Source organism: Abramis brama, assembly GCF_963993115.1.
Source record: "Abramis brama genome assembly, chromosome: 22".
NCBI classification, from domain to species: Eukaryota; Metazoa; Chordata; class Actinopteri; order Cypriniformes; family Leuciscidae; genus Abramis; species Abramis brama.
The window spans coordinates 23,200,053-23,213,587 of NC_139984.1; the positions used below are offsets into that span (position 1 = coordinate 23,200,053).

Below are 13,535 nucleotides of genomic sequence, written 5' to 3' on the forward strand. Positions count from 1 at the left end.
ACTGAATAAATTGTTAACATTCCTGTAGCTCAAACAGTAGAGCATGGCTCTAAGTGTATTAAGCTTGAGAAATCTATTCAAGCATATACAAACAACTAATAGTGTATTCTGTCAAAAAGCAAATCTAAATGTAGGCCTATCACATATTCATTCCCATGGAACTCAGGGTGAAGTGCCTCTTCATCAGTAGGCTGTCGGGCACAGTAAGATACCCCTGTAGCGTCTTTCCAATTAAGTCACTCAGGTGGTATTTGTTATCTTCTTCTTTGGTGTGTTTAATTAAAGCAGAGACAGATGGGATTGTCTTGGAGGTAATGGTAGCACCCTGGTAATGTCCAGACATTATGTCATTGGTGTATTTGAGGTCAGGCCACTGGTTGGTGATGTATTGCTGGACATGTTCATATACTCTTGGACATGTAAGCCTGCACAGTTCAAATGAATGTCAATGCAGTAAAATATTTTAAAGAAATTGAGCTTAAACACTTTTCAAAATAATTTCATAAAAAGAAGGTTGGTATGTTTCGGACCATGTGACTAAAGACTTACGTAATAATGATTTCTGAAAATTTTGCGATGCATCACAGATTCACAAATTACATTTTAGAGTCATTTAAAATAGAAAATATTTATTTTAAATTGTAATATTTCACAAAACTACTGGTTTTACTGAGGGGTTTCTTTGTTTTTGTTTTTAAATAAATGCAGCCGCCTTTCAATAAAACTGAAAAAAAAAATTTAAATGGTTTTGACCCTTTAGGTCAAAGTGGGTTTAAAGTATTTTTGCAAAAATGGCTTGAAAAGTAAATTCTGAGAAAAGAACAGCATTTGTTTACAGATGCCACTTGGTTTGATGTGTTGTTACCTAATGCAATCAAATTGAAAAAGGTTGGATTATATAATTTCAGGGTGTTTAGTCATCCTCAAGTTGGGGAACTATGTGGTTACAAGTCTGAGAAGAGGCGCAGACATGCCACACTCACTTCGGATCAATCTCTCTCCAGCACATATCTATACACGCACACACAAAGGCCAAGCCCCCTCAGCACCATATCATGTACCAAAACAAAGTGTTCATAATTCATGAGCTCCTCACCAGTTGAAAAGAGGGAAAGATTCCTTTACATGTTCATTATTCAAAACCCTTCTGGCCATTGGGGAGCAGCCACAACACAGTTGGTCATTTAACAAACAGGCACACCTCAAATACTCACACATTAGCCTAATTACATGTTTACAATTATGCAAGCAGTCCAGAATTGTGTATCCTGTCAATTTATTTGTAACACAAGTTACAGGTTAAAAAAAAAGACGTACCAAAATTACATTTCCAGATTCCTGAACAATAGTTTTCTACTTCATTGAATTCTAGGCGTCCGGTAAAATACTTCAATTATTTTCCTCGATAAGCTGGCTTATGGATCCTCATCCTTTGGCACCGACTGACATAGTTGAGTGATGCCATTGAGATGCATTCATTCATAAAGCGAGAAACATGATAGGAGCTTAAAACCTACAATGGGCGTCAGTCAAATCCCATCCAGACAATTAAGAGTAGTCAATTGTCCTGGGACCGAGGGATTAGGGTGGGCAAGAGGGGAGGTAATGGGAAGAAGAGATGTTGACTGCTTTTTGAAGCAGATAACAATGTCGGCAATTGTGCCATAATGTTACCACAAAAAAAAAATTGGAGAGAGAGGTACTTGCAATGAAAGTGAATGAATATAGGGTAAGAATTAATAGAACAAAAAAACTAATAGAAATCACCATACTTTTGATTGATTAATCACATAACATTTCAGAAAACTTGTAACACAAAACAGTCTTAATGTACTGTTTAAATACGGAAATGAGTTGTTATCTATTTAAATATGCACTGATTTGCATACATTTCCAAAACAGAAACACTGGATAAAGCCAGATTCAATATAGCCAGATGTCGATATACTGTGGGGATTTTGGATATCTCTTTTTTTAAACACTCCATAAATCAGTTTTTAGGAAAAAATGTTATATAAATCCACTGTAAAAACCTTCAGAATTAAGATAGAACTAAATGGAAAGTTTGGTGCATGTAAGAGCAACTGAAGTGGAGATTTCTGGCTCAGTGCATCAGAAAAAAATAATAATTTAGAGAAAACAGCCTTTAAAGACAAGTACTGTACAGATGCAAATAAATAGAAGTGTAATAAAATAAGCATGTCCAGTAAATGTGTGTTAGATGTTTTCTTTCCACTAGTCTGAAATAAGACACGTTGTGAAAGCAAAAAAATCTCAAAACTGACCAGTGCATGAAAAAATTAAAGTTTTGCCTGTCTTGCCTTAAAGCAAATGAGAGATGAATGAAAATGATTAGTTTTGTGGTAATCAACATTAATTCACAAATGCTGTCGAGCACGCTTAATTTGTGTTAAACCCGGAGTACTCCTTTTAAGAAAGCCTCAAATGTCACCCAAAATCCATTCTGAGTAGTTCTGTCTTTTTGTCAGATTTGTTTTGTAAAGCAGACGGAAGCATTGGTAGGTTGAGGTCCGTGACTCGGCGCTGTATAGCCGTTCGCAACTGAATTGAGTTTCTTTTCGCTGTATTACTGGGGATGCCTGTCCCTCCTCCCCCTCCCGTTCCCACGTTCCTCTTCTCCTTTCCATGTCTCAGGTTTTTAATGACGAGAGCTTGTTGTCTTTGAGATGGAAACAGTGGCGGTTTGGACCCATTTACCAAGAAAGACGAGGAGCCTGTGCCAGCCGTTGTGTGCCGCGTCAAGCCTACCCAAGTGACTTTTCTAGGTGCGGATTCTTTAAGCGTCCCAGTGTGCCGTAGTCGCGGTAAAGGTGAGGTTTGTGTTGTGGTTTCCATGGCGCTGAGGTGGCGAGCATTGTAGGTTTTCTCCTCAATGGCCAGTAATAGATCCTTAAAGCGATGTCCCGTTCTGGGAGAAGCCCCTTTCTCTGAGTAGAACGTCTGTAACTTCTCTAACTTGTCATCATGCTGATATTCACAGTCCAGAGATTGATATTTGTCAGAGTAAGCCGGTCTCAGGTCATGTGGTTTGATTGGTGTTTTCAATGTCTGGGAGTCTCTAGAGGTGTCTATGGTTACAGTGGCATCGCAAGGGGCAGAGTCGCAGAGTTTGGTGCCGCTCTCCTCTCTGCAGGAACACTTAGGGGGCGAGACACGAAGCATCTCCTTTTCACCAAACGTTGAGACTAAAATACACACATATACAATTTCGGTCAGCTGAATATGCATTATGTGAATTTCAAAATTAAACAAATGATAATAGCATTGTAGAGTTCTGCAGGAATGAATCTTTAAACCCAGAAATTAGTGAGAATTACTGAGCACTTTTGGTTCCATTTTCCCAAAGTCAATGGGTTTTTTGAATGGGTTTTTGGTTAAATGCCTGAAAAAAGATCTGTGGTTATCACAAGCTCAATATATTTTCATGTTTTATTCTATGACATAAAATACAACAATACCCCACTTAAAAAAAAAAAATCTTTGATGGAGGCAGCTAATTGGGACTACAGAGGTTGTGTGGGCCATTAAACGTCATCACGCCGAACAGGTAAACTCATCTACTCACTAGTTCGCTTCCACAGCCTCGATGTGTTTACACTCACACTCTTGCAAACTATTCTATGTCAAACTTGACGTTGAAGTCATGCGACCGTGGTGTAGTTCGTTTATAGCCTAAAGCCCTGTTCACTCCAAGAACTATAAGTATAAAGATAACTATATTAGCGTCCACACCAGCAATTTATTCTAAGTGCGTGCTTGTCTGTCACTTTAAATGCTCGAGCTTGTTATAGCAGGATGGATTCTGATTGGCTGTCTATGTTTTTATCGTTTATCAGCTGGATAAAATCATTCTGAAAGTGATTCCAGCAGTATCATTTTTCCGTGCCGTTATCATTATAGCTTTGGTGTGAACTCTGCTATTCTTTAATAGTTATCATCCTTATGTGAACAGGCTTTAACTTTAGCTTTTTACTTCTGTCGATTGTATTTAGGGTTCAAAATTCATAAAACAATCTTAAAGGGGTGGTTGATTATGAATTCACTTTTCTAACTTTAGTTAGTGTGTAATGTTGCTGTTTGAGCATAAACAACATCTGCAAAGTTATGACGCTCAACGTTCAAAGCAAAGGGAGATATTTTCCTTGACAGAAATTGCTTTTTAAGGACTACAACAAACAGCTGGTAGGGACTACACAACATTCCTCCCGGGTTAGTGACATCACTAACCCTAAAATTTACATAAACCCCGTCCCCTGGAACACGATTTATAGATTATCATGACAACATATGCTAATCAATGACTAGAAGATAACTACACATAAGCTACATAAATTCATCAACTAACCATTCAGAAATGTTATCTACATGTTGTCACTTCTTCTTGAGTCTCTCCATCTTTCTAACTCTGGTTTGAGCATAAAAGGCTAAACGTTTTTGAAATGTTCAGTGCATGTCTGTGTGAGGTGAAAGGACACAAGCTGTTGAAGCTCCGCCCTCTGTGCCGGGAGCAGCAGCTCATTTGCATTTAAAGGGACAGACACAAAAACTGTGCGTTGTTGCTCACCCTCAAAAAGTGACAAATTTAACATGCTATATATAAAAATATCTTTTTTAGGGCATTATACCACCATTACAAAATGTGTAACCATTGTGAACTTTAGCAGGTCTCAGAGCTTATAAAGCCGATATAAAAAAATGCTAACTTCCGGGTTGGCCTACAAAAATAGATCATCACTGCAACACTCTATAAAAATGATTGTTCCTATAAACGTGCATTACCTTTAGGAATCAGTCCATCATGTGTCTCCACAAGTATGGCAATCTCATTCGCTGTGTCCACAGGCAGTGAGGTGGGGGAATCTGCTCTGTCCAATAGGCTTGGCTGCTTTGGTCTAATGATCTCTGCAGGTCTTTTCATGCCAGTCTGGGCATCTCTGTCCTGTGATTGGCTGCTCTGGGTCTTACTGGCCTGCCTTGAGCTCCTCTCACTCTGAGGAGACTAGTGAAGGAAGAGTGTGTTAGATGTTTTGTGTGTCCATGAGTATTTAAGAAACCAGTTGAAATTCTTGATATAGAAGGACAAATCACCTGTTGCTGACTCTTAGCACTTGCATTGCTTCTCCCTCTCGACAAGCCCTTATTCAGAAGATTCCATTCGCTGTTCTCTTCTCTCTGAGGATAATGACTGACATGTTAGCTGTGATCCACAACTTAATAATATGCCAACCTAGGAAGTATCATAGTTTCAAGTTTTGACATGTCAAGAAATGCTGATAAATATACTTGCATTTAGGCCAATATTTAAAAACTGATGTTTTGGTCAATAACTGATAAATGGTTGATATATCTTTTTACCTTCATGGTCCTCACAACTTTCTGATGCCTGTTGAGTTTTTTCAGCAGTATATGGTAGCAAGCTAAGATGGCAGACGGCTTGTTACTGATGACAGTGTGGATGATATCCGAAAGACCGTAACCTAAAGATTCAGTCATGTAGTTTAGCACAGCTGAATTTAGATCCTCAGGACGCAGCCTAAAGAAGCAACAAAGAACACACATATGCACGTATCAGGAAATGTTAAATGGATTTTTCAAGTTGTATCTCTGTTCCTTTGGGTAACTTTAGCATTAGATTTCATTTAGCAGGTACCTGTTTTTATGAGTTACAGTATGGAGGGGTCTCTTGGCATAACCCTCATTCAACCATTTATCCTCCATTGCTGCTTTTATTGTTGGCCTTTTTGCTGGGTCCGGTTCCAGCAGAGACAAGACAAACTGTACAGCCGCTAGAAAGAAAAGAAGAGAGAGGACACTGACATCCTGACACTGCTAAAGTAGTCTCAAAACTTTGTTTTAACCTTACACAGAAGATCTCAACACTGATTTGTCAGAGGAGTGAGTGAATGTGTGTGTGTCCGACCCAGACTGAACTTCTCAAGGTTTCTCTTACAGAAGGGCAGATCAGATTCAAGAAGCACTTTGCTCCCCTGTGCCAGCTTCTCAATCTGGGGGGACTCTTCAGATCAGAGTGCCAGTTTGGCACTGCGCTGGCCTTGTGTTGTGTGAGGGTAGTGTTTGTGTCAGTAGACAGTGACGATTACATTTACTCATTCGCTTAGAGTGCCATTACAGACAGCCTCAGGTTGTCAACAAAGCACATAAAATGACATACCGTAAGCTTCAATCATAATTCATTTTCACCACACTTCAACGACAGTAATTTCTGCCAGGACCACTATCATCTAAGATGATTGACAAATAGCATACAGTTTGGATTGGTGGTATGGTTCTGTTCTGGGCAAGAACTCCCTGCCCAGCGATTCTATTTTTCTTTTTAATAAACAATGAGCTGGTTCAGAGAAACAGGAGGCAATTCACCATACGTAATGTACAAACTACCTCACGATGATCTAATGTAACCTGCAACGGAATCGGGGAACCCAGCCGGGTTCTGTTCCACTAGCAGACATTTTGCGTCATCATGTTTGTAGTGAATCTATTTTTGTGATTGGTGAATACACTCTGTTATTAATATTCATGAAGATTAATATTAATGTGCCGGGATCAGATGATCTCACAATCTGATTTGGAAGAAGGACACTTCGTAATGCACTACTGCACTTAACACTTTTTATCTTTTCTCTCATTCTCTTTTCTCTTTCTCTCTCTGTGTATCCTGTCCTGATGAAGAACTCCTTAGGGATGAATATTTAACTGTATGCATGTGTGTGCATATACAGTACCGTTCACAACTTTGGGGTACAATTCAAAATAACTTTTTTTCGATTTTAATATATTTTAAAATGCAATTCATCCTGTGATGACAAAGCTGAATTTTCAGCATCATTACTCCAGTCTTCAGTGTCACACAATCCTTCAGAAATCATTCTAATATGCTGATTTGCTGCTCATGAAACATTTCTTATGTTGAAAGCATTGTTCTGCTTAATATTTTTGTGGAAACAGTTCAAAAGAACAGAAATCTTTTGTAACATTATATTTGTCTTTACTGTCACTTTTGATCAATTTAATGCATCCTTGCTGAATAAAAATATCAATGTTTTGAAAAACAACTTACTGACGCAAACATTTTGAATGGTAGTGTATATAATGGGGATCAATTTCCACACATAGATAGTAAAACCTGAAATCACCTTCACTGTATGGACCAGCCAATAGTTTCAGATTAGAGAATAGTAGAAGATAGTAAATGTCAATAAAAAGTTCAATAATAAAGTGAATGGAAAGTCCCCACCATAATTCATAGTTTTGTTGGCAGAGGCCATTTACACTAACTCCGCCCACCATTGTCTGATTGAGCCAGACAAAATGACAAAAGAAATGCCACTGGTAACAGGAGCAGTAGCGTGGAGAGGTGGATGGTACGCTAGCTTTTTTAAAATTTTCAATTAGTGTAAATAGCATTTAATGCATTAAGTGCATAGAACATACTTTGTGTTGCTATTTCCACACAGTGCAAAATGCAATAACCACTGCCATACATTTTACCTTTGCTGATGTCCGACGGTATCACACTGATTTCTCCATTCACCATTTTCAGGTGAAGTTGCTTGATGTTGAAGGGCTCCACCGTAAACGGTAAAGTGCCGGTCAACATGGCAAACATACTCACACCCCTATGCATAAACAGAAACACACAGAGCCGCATTAAAAAAGACACCCAAAATCAGCTGACATTATATGTGATCGGCAGTTCTAGAAGACTCACACAGACCACACGTCCACTTTAGGGCCGTACTTCCTGTGGGCCAGCAGTTCAGGAGCAGCGTAAGCCGGGCTGCCACACTGAGTGTTCAGAAGCTCCAGAGAGAGAGAATCTGCCTTCAGAGTGTTACTCAGACCAAAGTCTACACACAAACACACTCGCATGTTAGTGGACTTGCATGAATATACAACTGTCCACTGTTTCTGATACAGATCCTGTGAATAGCAGACTGTTTAATAAACTAATTTTTCGATTTGTTTTTTTCTTCCTTAGATGCTTTTGTAATTAGACATTCAAGAATAAATCATACAGATTTCAGAAGCCTAAAATGAAATACATGAATAAAAGGATGAAAGAGACATTGGTTGATGCTATTACTTATGATATTTCTCAATGGTAAATGATAAGTTTTGCTAAATGACTAATTGTAAATGAGTTCTTCCTGTGTGCTTGCATTTGTGTATACTACTGCAACCATATTTATGAGTCATTCTTAGAGGTATTAATGTATTACAGTAAGAAAGCTTTGACAAAACTGTCCTCATATTAAATTATGTACATATACACACTATGTAAAAGAGGCGAGAGGCAAGACACACTCACCAACTATCTTAATGTTGTTGTGCTCATCCAGTAGGAAGTTTTCAATCTTCAAGTCCCTAGTTAAAAAACAATATTCAGAGATGAAGGAGGTTAGTTAAAAATAACTCCTAACATAGCTGGGTGCAAAATTATGATACCACACTTAAAAATCTGGGTATTTTTTTCCCTTTCAGATTTAAATCTGGAAATAACTTTTTTAGGATTGTGAACACTTACCAATGTTACAAGAAAAAAGAAAAGAAAAAAAAGGTAAGATTTGGCACTATTTCTTGGTCACCACTCAGGAAAACTGAGCAAAAAACATTCTTGTTTTCATCAGTGTAATTTTAGTATTAACTATATAAAGTACTATTATAGTATTGAATTAGCTTTTATTGTTATATTGTCAATTTTCATTTTAAGGTCTAGTAATTTTGTTATTTTCTTTTGTAATTTTTATTAGTTTTAGTTTTTTTTTTTTTTCAGTAAGTTTTTTTAAGTTTACATTTTTCATCTAATATTTACATTTTATTTTATTGCAGCTTTATTTTAATTTTTAATAGTTTTAGTTAATGATGATAATATAATGTAATGCAAAATAGATGTATTTTTACTAGTGGTCTCAGACTTTAGGACCCCATCAACTCCCTCCATGACCAGCCAAGAACCTCTAGCAGAACACAAAATGTAATGAAAAATGTAAATTAAAAGGGGATTTGTACTAAAGAACAGACATACGAGAGTTATTGTTGGTGATATCACAGCTTGGTGGTCCTGGATGTTCAGTCATTCTGCCAAGTTTTACTTTTACACTCTCCGCTCTCTTTTTCCTTTTATCTTACTCCCTTTCTCCCTTTCTTTCCACTTCATAATAAACACTCACACTCACTTTGACGACCGCACGCTCCTCACATTTAATATGAAATTATATGAAAAGCCTATAAAAATATCACAGCCCTCAAAGCTATTTTCATTTCCCTCCATTTTTACTGACATGGCTAACATCTCAAAGCTCAATGGGCGGCCTAACGTTCCTTTACACACACACACACACACACACACACACACACACACACACACACACATACTGACACTGTCCCTAAAATGTCCAAAAAAGAAAAGGCTGAAAGACTACTCTGAAAATCTTCCAGTATTAATGTTCTCTGACAGTGTATTAGCGGAAAGCAGTTGGACTGAGCTTTTTGTGGGTATTATTAGTGTATACAGAGAGGCTTAAAATCATAAAGAGAGTGTTTGTGGAGCCAGTTGATAAAATAGTTTGATTTTGGGCTGATTAATCTCATTTGAAGTGGGTGAACTTTTGAACTGAAATGGACATGAACCCACATGCATTTCGTTACCATGGGGACTGTATCTGTTGACTAACGCAGCGGGTAGTCAAGTGTGTGTGTGTATGGCGTGTTGGTTGATATACGTCCTTTGATCCTTGACATACTCTAAAAAAGGCTCTTTACTGAGTGGATTGTGTGTGACACAGACCTCAGCATTATGAAGCTTCATCCTGGGACTCCATTAGTAAGGAAGTCAGTGAATGATGTGTTAACCATAGTGGCTCTGGCTGATGATGTCATGAGAAGCTAATGACATTCCCACTCTTGCCTCAATTAGGCTTCACTGGCAGACCAAAGAACTGCACGCACACACATATACACATTTACTTGTTTAAATCAGGATGTACTTTAGACTAGGTTTTTTGTTTTTGTTTTTACTCTAACCCTACCCCTAAAACAACAAAATTTGTTTTTAAAATAAATGTATTAATTTTTTTATTTGATCATTTTAGATATATTTATAAATGTTATATTGGAATATACATTTTTACAAATAAATTCTAAAATATTAAATTAATACAATTTTGAACTGAGATTTTTAATATAATTTTTATTATTAATCATTTATTGTGTTAATGATCTAATATAACTTATCAAATCCAAAATGTATCCACAAACTATAGCTAATTAAACCCACACACATTCACTTGCTCTTTGATTTCATCTATTTTCAGACACACTTTTTATTTTTTAAAAATTGGTAGCACTTTATTTTACAGTCCTGTTCCCCGTGTACATTCTATGTACTTATTATAGTTATTACAATAGCTGGGTAATAACTAAGTACTAACCCTGAACCTACCCCTAAACCTAACCTTAATCATGTAAGTAGTTACCTTATATTAACCAGTGCTTTCTTATTTAAGTACACTGCAAGTACACGTAAGTGCACGTACTGTAAAATAAAGTGCAACCAAAAAACTATATAAGACTCTAAGGCCCGGTTTCACAAACAGGGCTAAGATTAAGCCAGGATTAGTTCATTTAAGCCATTTAGCTGATATAAACTTGCCTTAGAAAAAAACATTACTGGTGTGCATCTTGAGACAAAACAATGGCACTGAAATATTTTAAGATGCCACTGCAAGTTGCTTTCAGTTAAAACAGCTCAAACATGCATTTTAGTAGTGGAACTAGGCTTAAGCCTTGTCTGTGAAACTAAAAATTAAAATAATTTACAAATTTCATTTTTTTTTTTTTGAAACTGATAATGTATCCTCAGACTATAACCAAGCACACCGACTAACACATACGCTTGTTGCTCTTTGATTTCATCCATTTTCACACACTTCTCTCATCTATGACACACAGCACTTCATTATTTTAGGCTTTTATAGACTAGAATCCGCTCTACAGCATAACACCCTCTCAGCGTTTTCCTTTCTTTTTCTTTCTCATTCCACCCCATTATCCCTAACACTCCATATGATCTCTACACTTCATTTCGTGGGTGTAATTTTGTCATTTAACATGTCCTGTCAGTATCTGTGTGTGCTGATTACCTGTGAACTATCCCGTGTCGGTGCAGGTGTTCCACTGCAGACAGTATCTGGCGGGTGTACCTGCGGACCTCTCTCTCCTCCAGCCGCTTGCGTTCACAGATTCGGTCCATAAGGTCTCCTCCTCCGCACAGCTCCATGGCCATGTAGTAGCAGTTCTCTGTCTCCAACGTCTCCAGCAGCAAGACGATGTTGGGGTGGCGGATCAGCTGGTGAATCCGGGGTTCACGCTTCATGTTTTTTAAAACGTATGAATCCTGACGAGCCTTCTTCTTATCTATCACCTTGATCGCCACCTGCAGAAACAGAGAGCAATTATGCTCTAAGGTTTTTCTAGTAAAAATTATTAGAAGAAATAATAATGTAAGAGGACAGTTTAGTCTTAGAAGTATTTAAGAAATCTTGTAAGAAATTGTATGTAAGAAGTCTTTAATTTAACTTCACAGCTGTTTCTCCTTAAATTCCTGGAGGGGGCGGGGTGGGGGCTGGGGGGGGGGGGGGGGGGTCAAGAGATCTCACTTGATTTTTATTATCTAGAAAACAATATTGTGTAAAGAAAACTTTTATAGTATATAAAACTGGTTTAGGTGAGTTTCCCGACGCGTCCATAGCACGGCGTACACTATAGCTCACAGTCCCTCTCTTTAGGAACTCCATGATAATAATTTACATTCTAAAATTCTAGGATTGTGCTTGGGGTGATGTATGCTTACGCATCACCACAGCAACCTGTTGAGGTAAACAGAGTGGTCAGGAAGGGCTCAGTGATGTGAATAAGAGCTGGTAACATTCACACGCACACAGGCCACATTTACTGACCCGTGAAAGCTCAGGTCACCACAGTGAGGAGAGGAGGCCAGATTGAGCTAAAACTCTCTCTCTCTCTCTGTTTGTCTGTGTCATGATGAACCCAGAAGTTTTCGAATTACCAAAAATTTACTCATTATTGATATACTGGCAATATTATGTATTTATTAATTATCAAATGTATATGTAAACCTACATTACATTCATACGCAAATACAATCACATGAAAAATATATTTTTCACTCAAGTTCTATTAAAGCTGATGTGAAATATTTTACAACACAAACATTGTAAAATAAAATTTCAAATCACTAAAACAATGATGATCTAAAGTACCACTATATCATTACCATCTATTAATACGTCTGCAGACAAAATACAGGTAACATCTTACAGTAAGGTTACATTAGTTAACGTGAACTAATAATGAATTCTTCTAAAGCATTTATTAATCTTAGTTCATGTTAATTTATAATATTAATCATAATATAATATTATTTAATGGACCCGAGTTATCATGAACAAACAATGAAAGTATTTTTATTAACTAATGTAAACGAAGATTAATAAATACTGTAACTAACATTCACTAACAATGAGCAATACATTTGTTAATGCATTAACTAATGGGATCTTACTGTAAAATGTTACCAAACTAGTTAGCATGCATAAAAATCACTAGCCAACACACAATTCATGGTCATCCCACTAAACATAAAGTGCCATTAAATGTTTCTATCAGTGTGAGTGTGTTTGTGTGAATGGATTATTACTGCGGTGCGTGTCAGAGATTAGGAAAGACGGAGTCGCTATGAAAGCTGAGACAGAGAGACAGCATGAAAAATGGATGACAACCCTTCAGCGCACTGATGACTGACACCATTAGTGTGTGACACTGTGCCTTTGATTGACAGGCGTCTGCATGTAAGAGACTGAGTGTGTGCCTGTTACCTTCTCTCCTGTGCTGATGTGCATCCCCAGCATAACTTTGGCGAACGAGCCCTTGTTGATCATTTTGCCCACCAGGTAGCTGCCCACACGCTTAGTGTGAGGAAAGTTTTGGAGCAGGTCGCGGGGCACTTTTCCAAGACAGGGAGGTGCCGCCTGCTCCAGCTCCCCTGAATCTGTCATGCTCCCATCCAGAGATGACTTCAATGCAGCCGGCATGATGCCAGTAATGCCCGTCTGCTAGCAGATCCACAGGGTGACACCGAGCGGACAGGTGGAGGATGGAGGAAAACCGGTTGGCAAGGGAGGAAGGGCATGAGTGATGGAGGCTGGTCTCATTGGTTCTTCTTTAGATGTTGGTGTTGGTCTGTCCTGTTAAGAAGGAGAATATCCACTCTTCGCTCCTCTCGTGTGTTTTTTCTTTAGTCCTGATACTGATCCATAATCACATGTCCTGTGCTGGGACCAGGTACCTGTCTTTTACTCGTCTCTAGCCTCAGATCTACCTCTCTTTATCTGTTTTTTTCATCTAGACTGTCTCTTTTCGGTCCAACGGAAGGTTCTTCTGTCAGTCTGGTTAGTTCATGCACTCTTATCTTT

General features: G+C 38.0%; 1 protein-coding gene across 1 annotated transcript; it reads right to left on the reverse strand.

Moving 5' to 3' along the window:
• Window positions 1-139: 139 nt before the first annotated feature.
• Window positions 140-13,154, reverse strand: LOC311073172 (uncharacterized protein; the record flags this gene model as incomplete). Its single annotated transcript, XM_084098654.1, has 11 exons — window positions 140-425; window positions 2,453-3,206; window positions 4,801-5,020; window positions 5,110-5,193; window positions 5,377-5,554; window positions 5,672-5,807; window positions 7,531-7,658; window positions 7,751-7,889; window positions 8,351-8,406; window positions 11,184-11,476; window positions 12,939-13,154. The coding sequence occupies 11 exons, from the start codon at window positions 13,152-13,154 to the stop codon at window positions 140-142; spliced, it is 2,490 nt and encodes an 829-aa protein (XP_083954780.1).
• Between the last annotated feature and the right edge of the window lie 381 nt (window positions 13,155-13,535).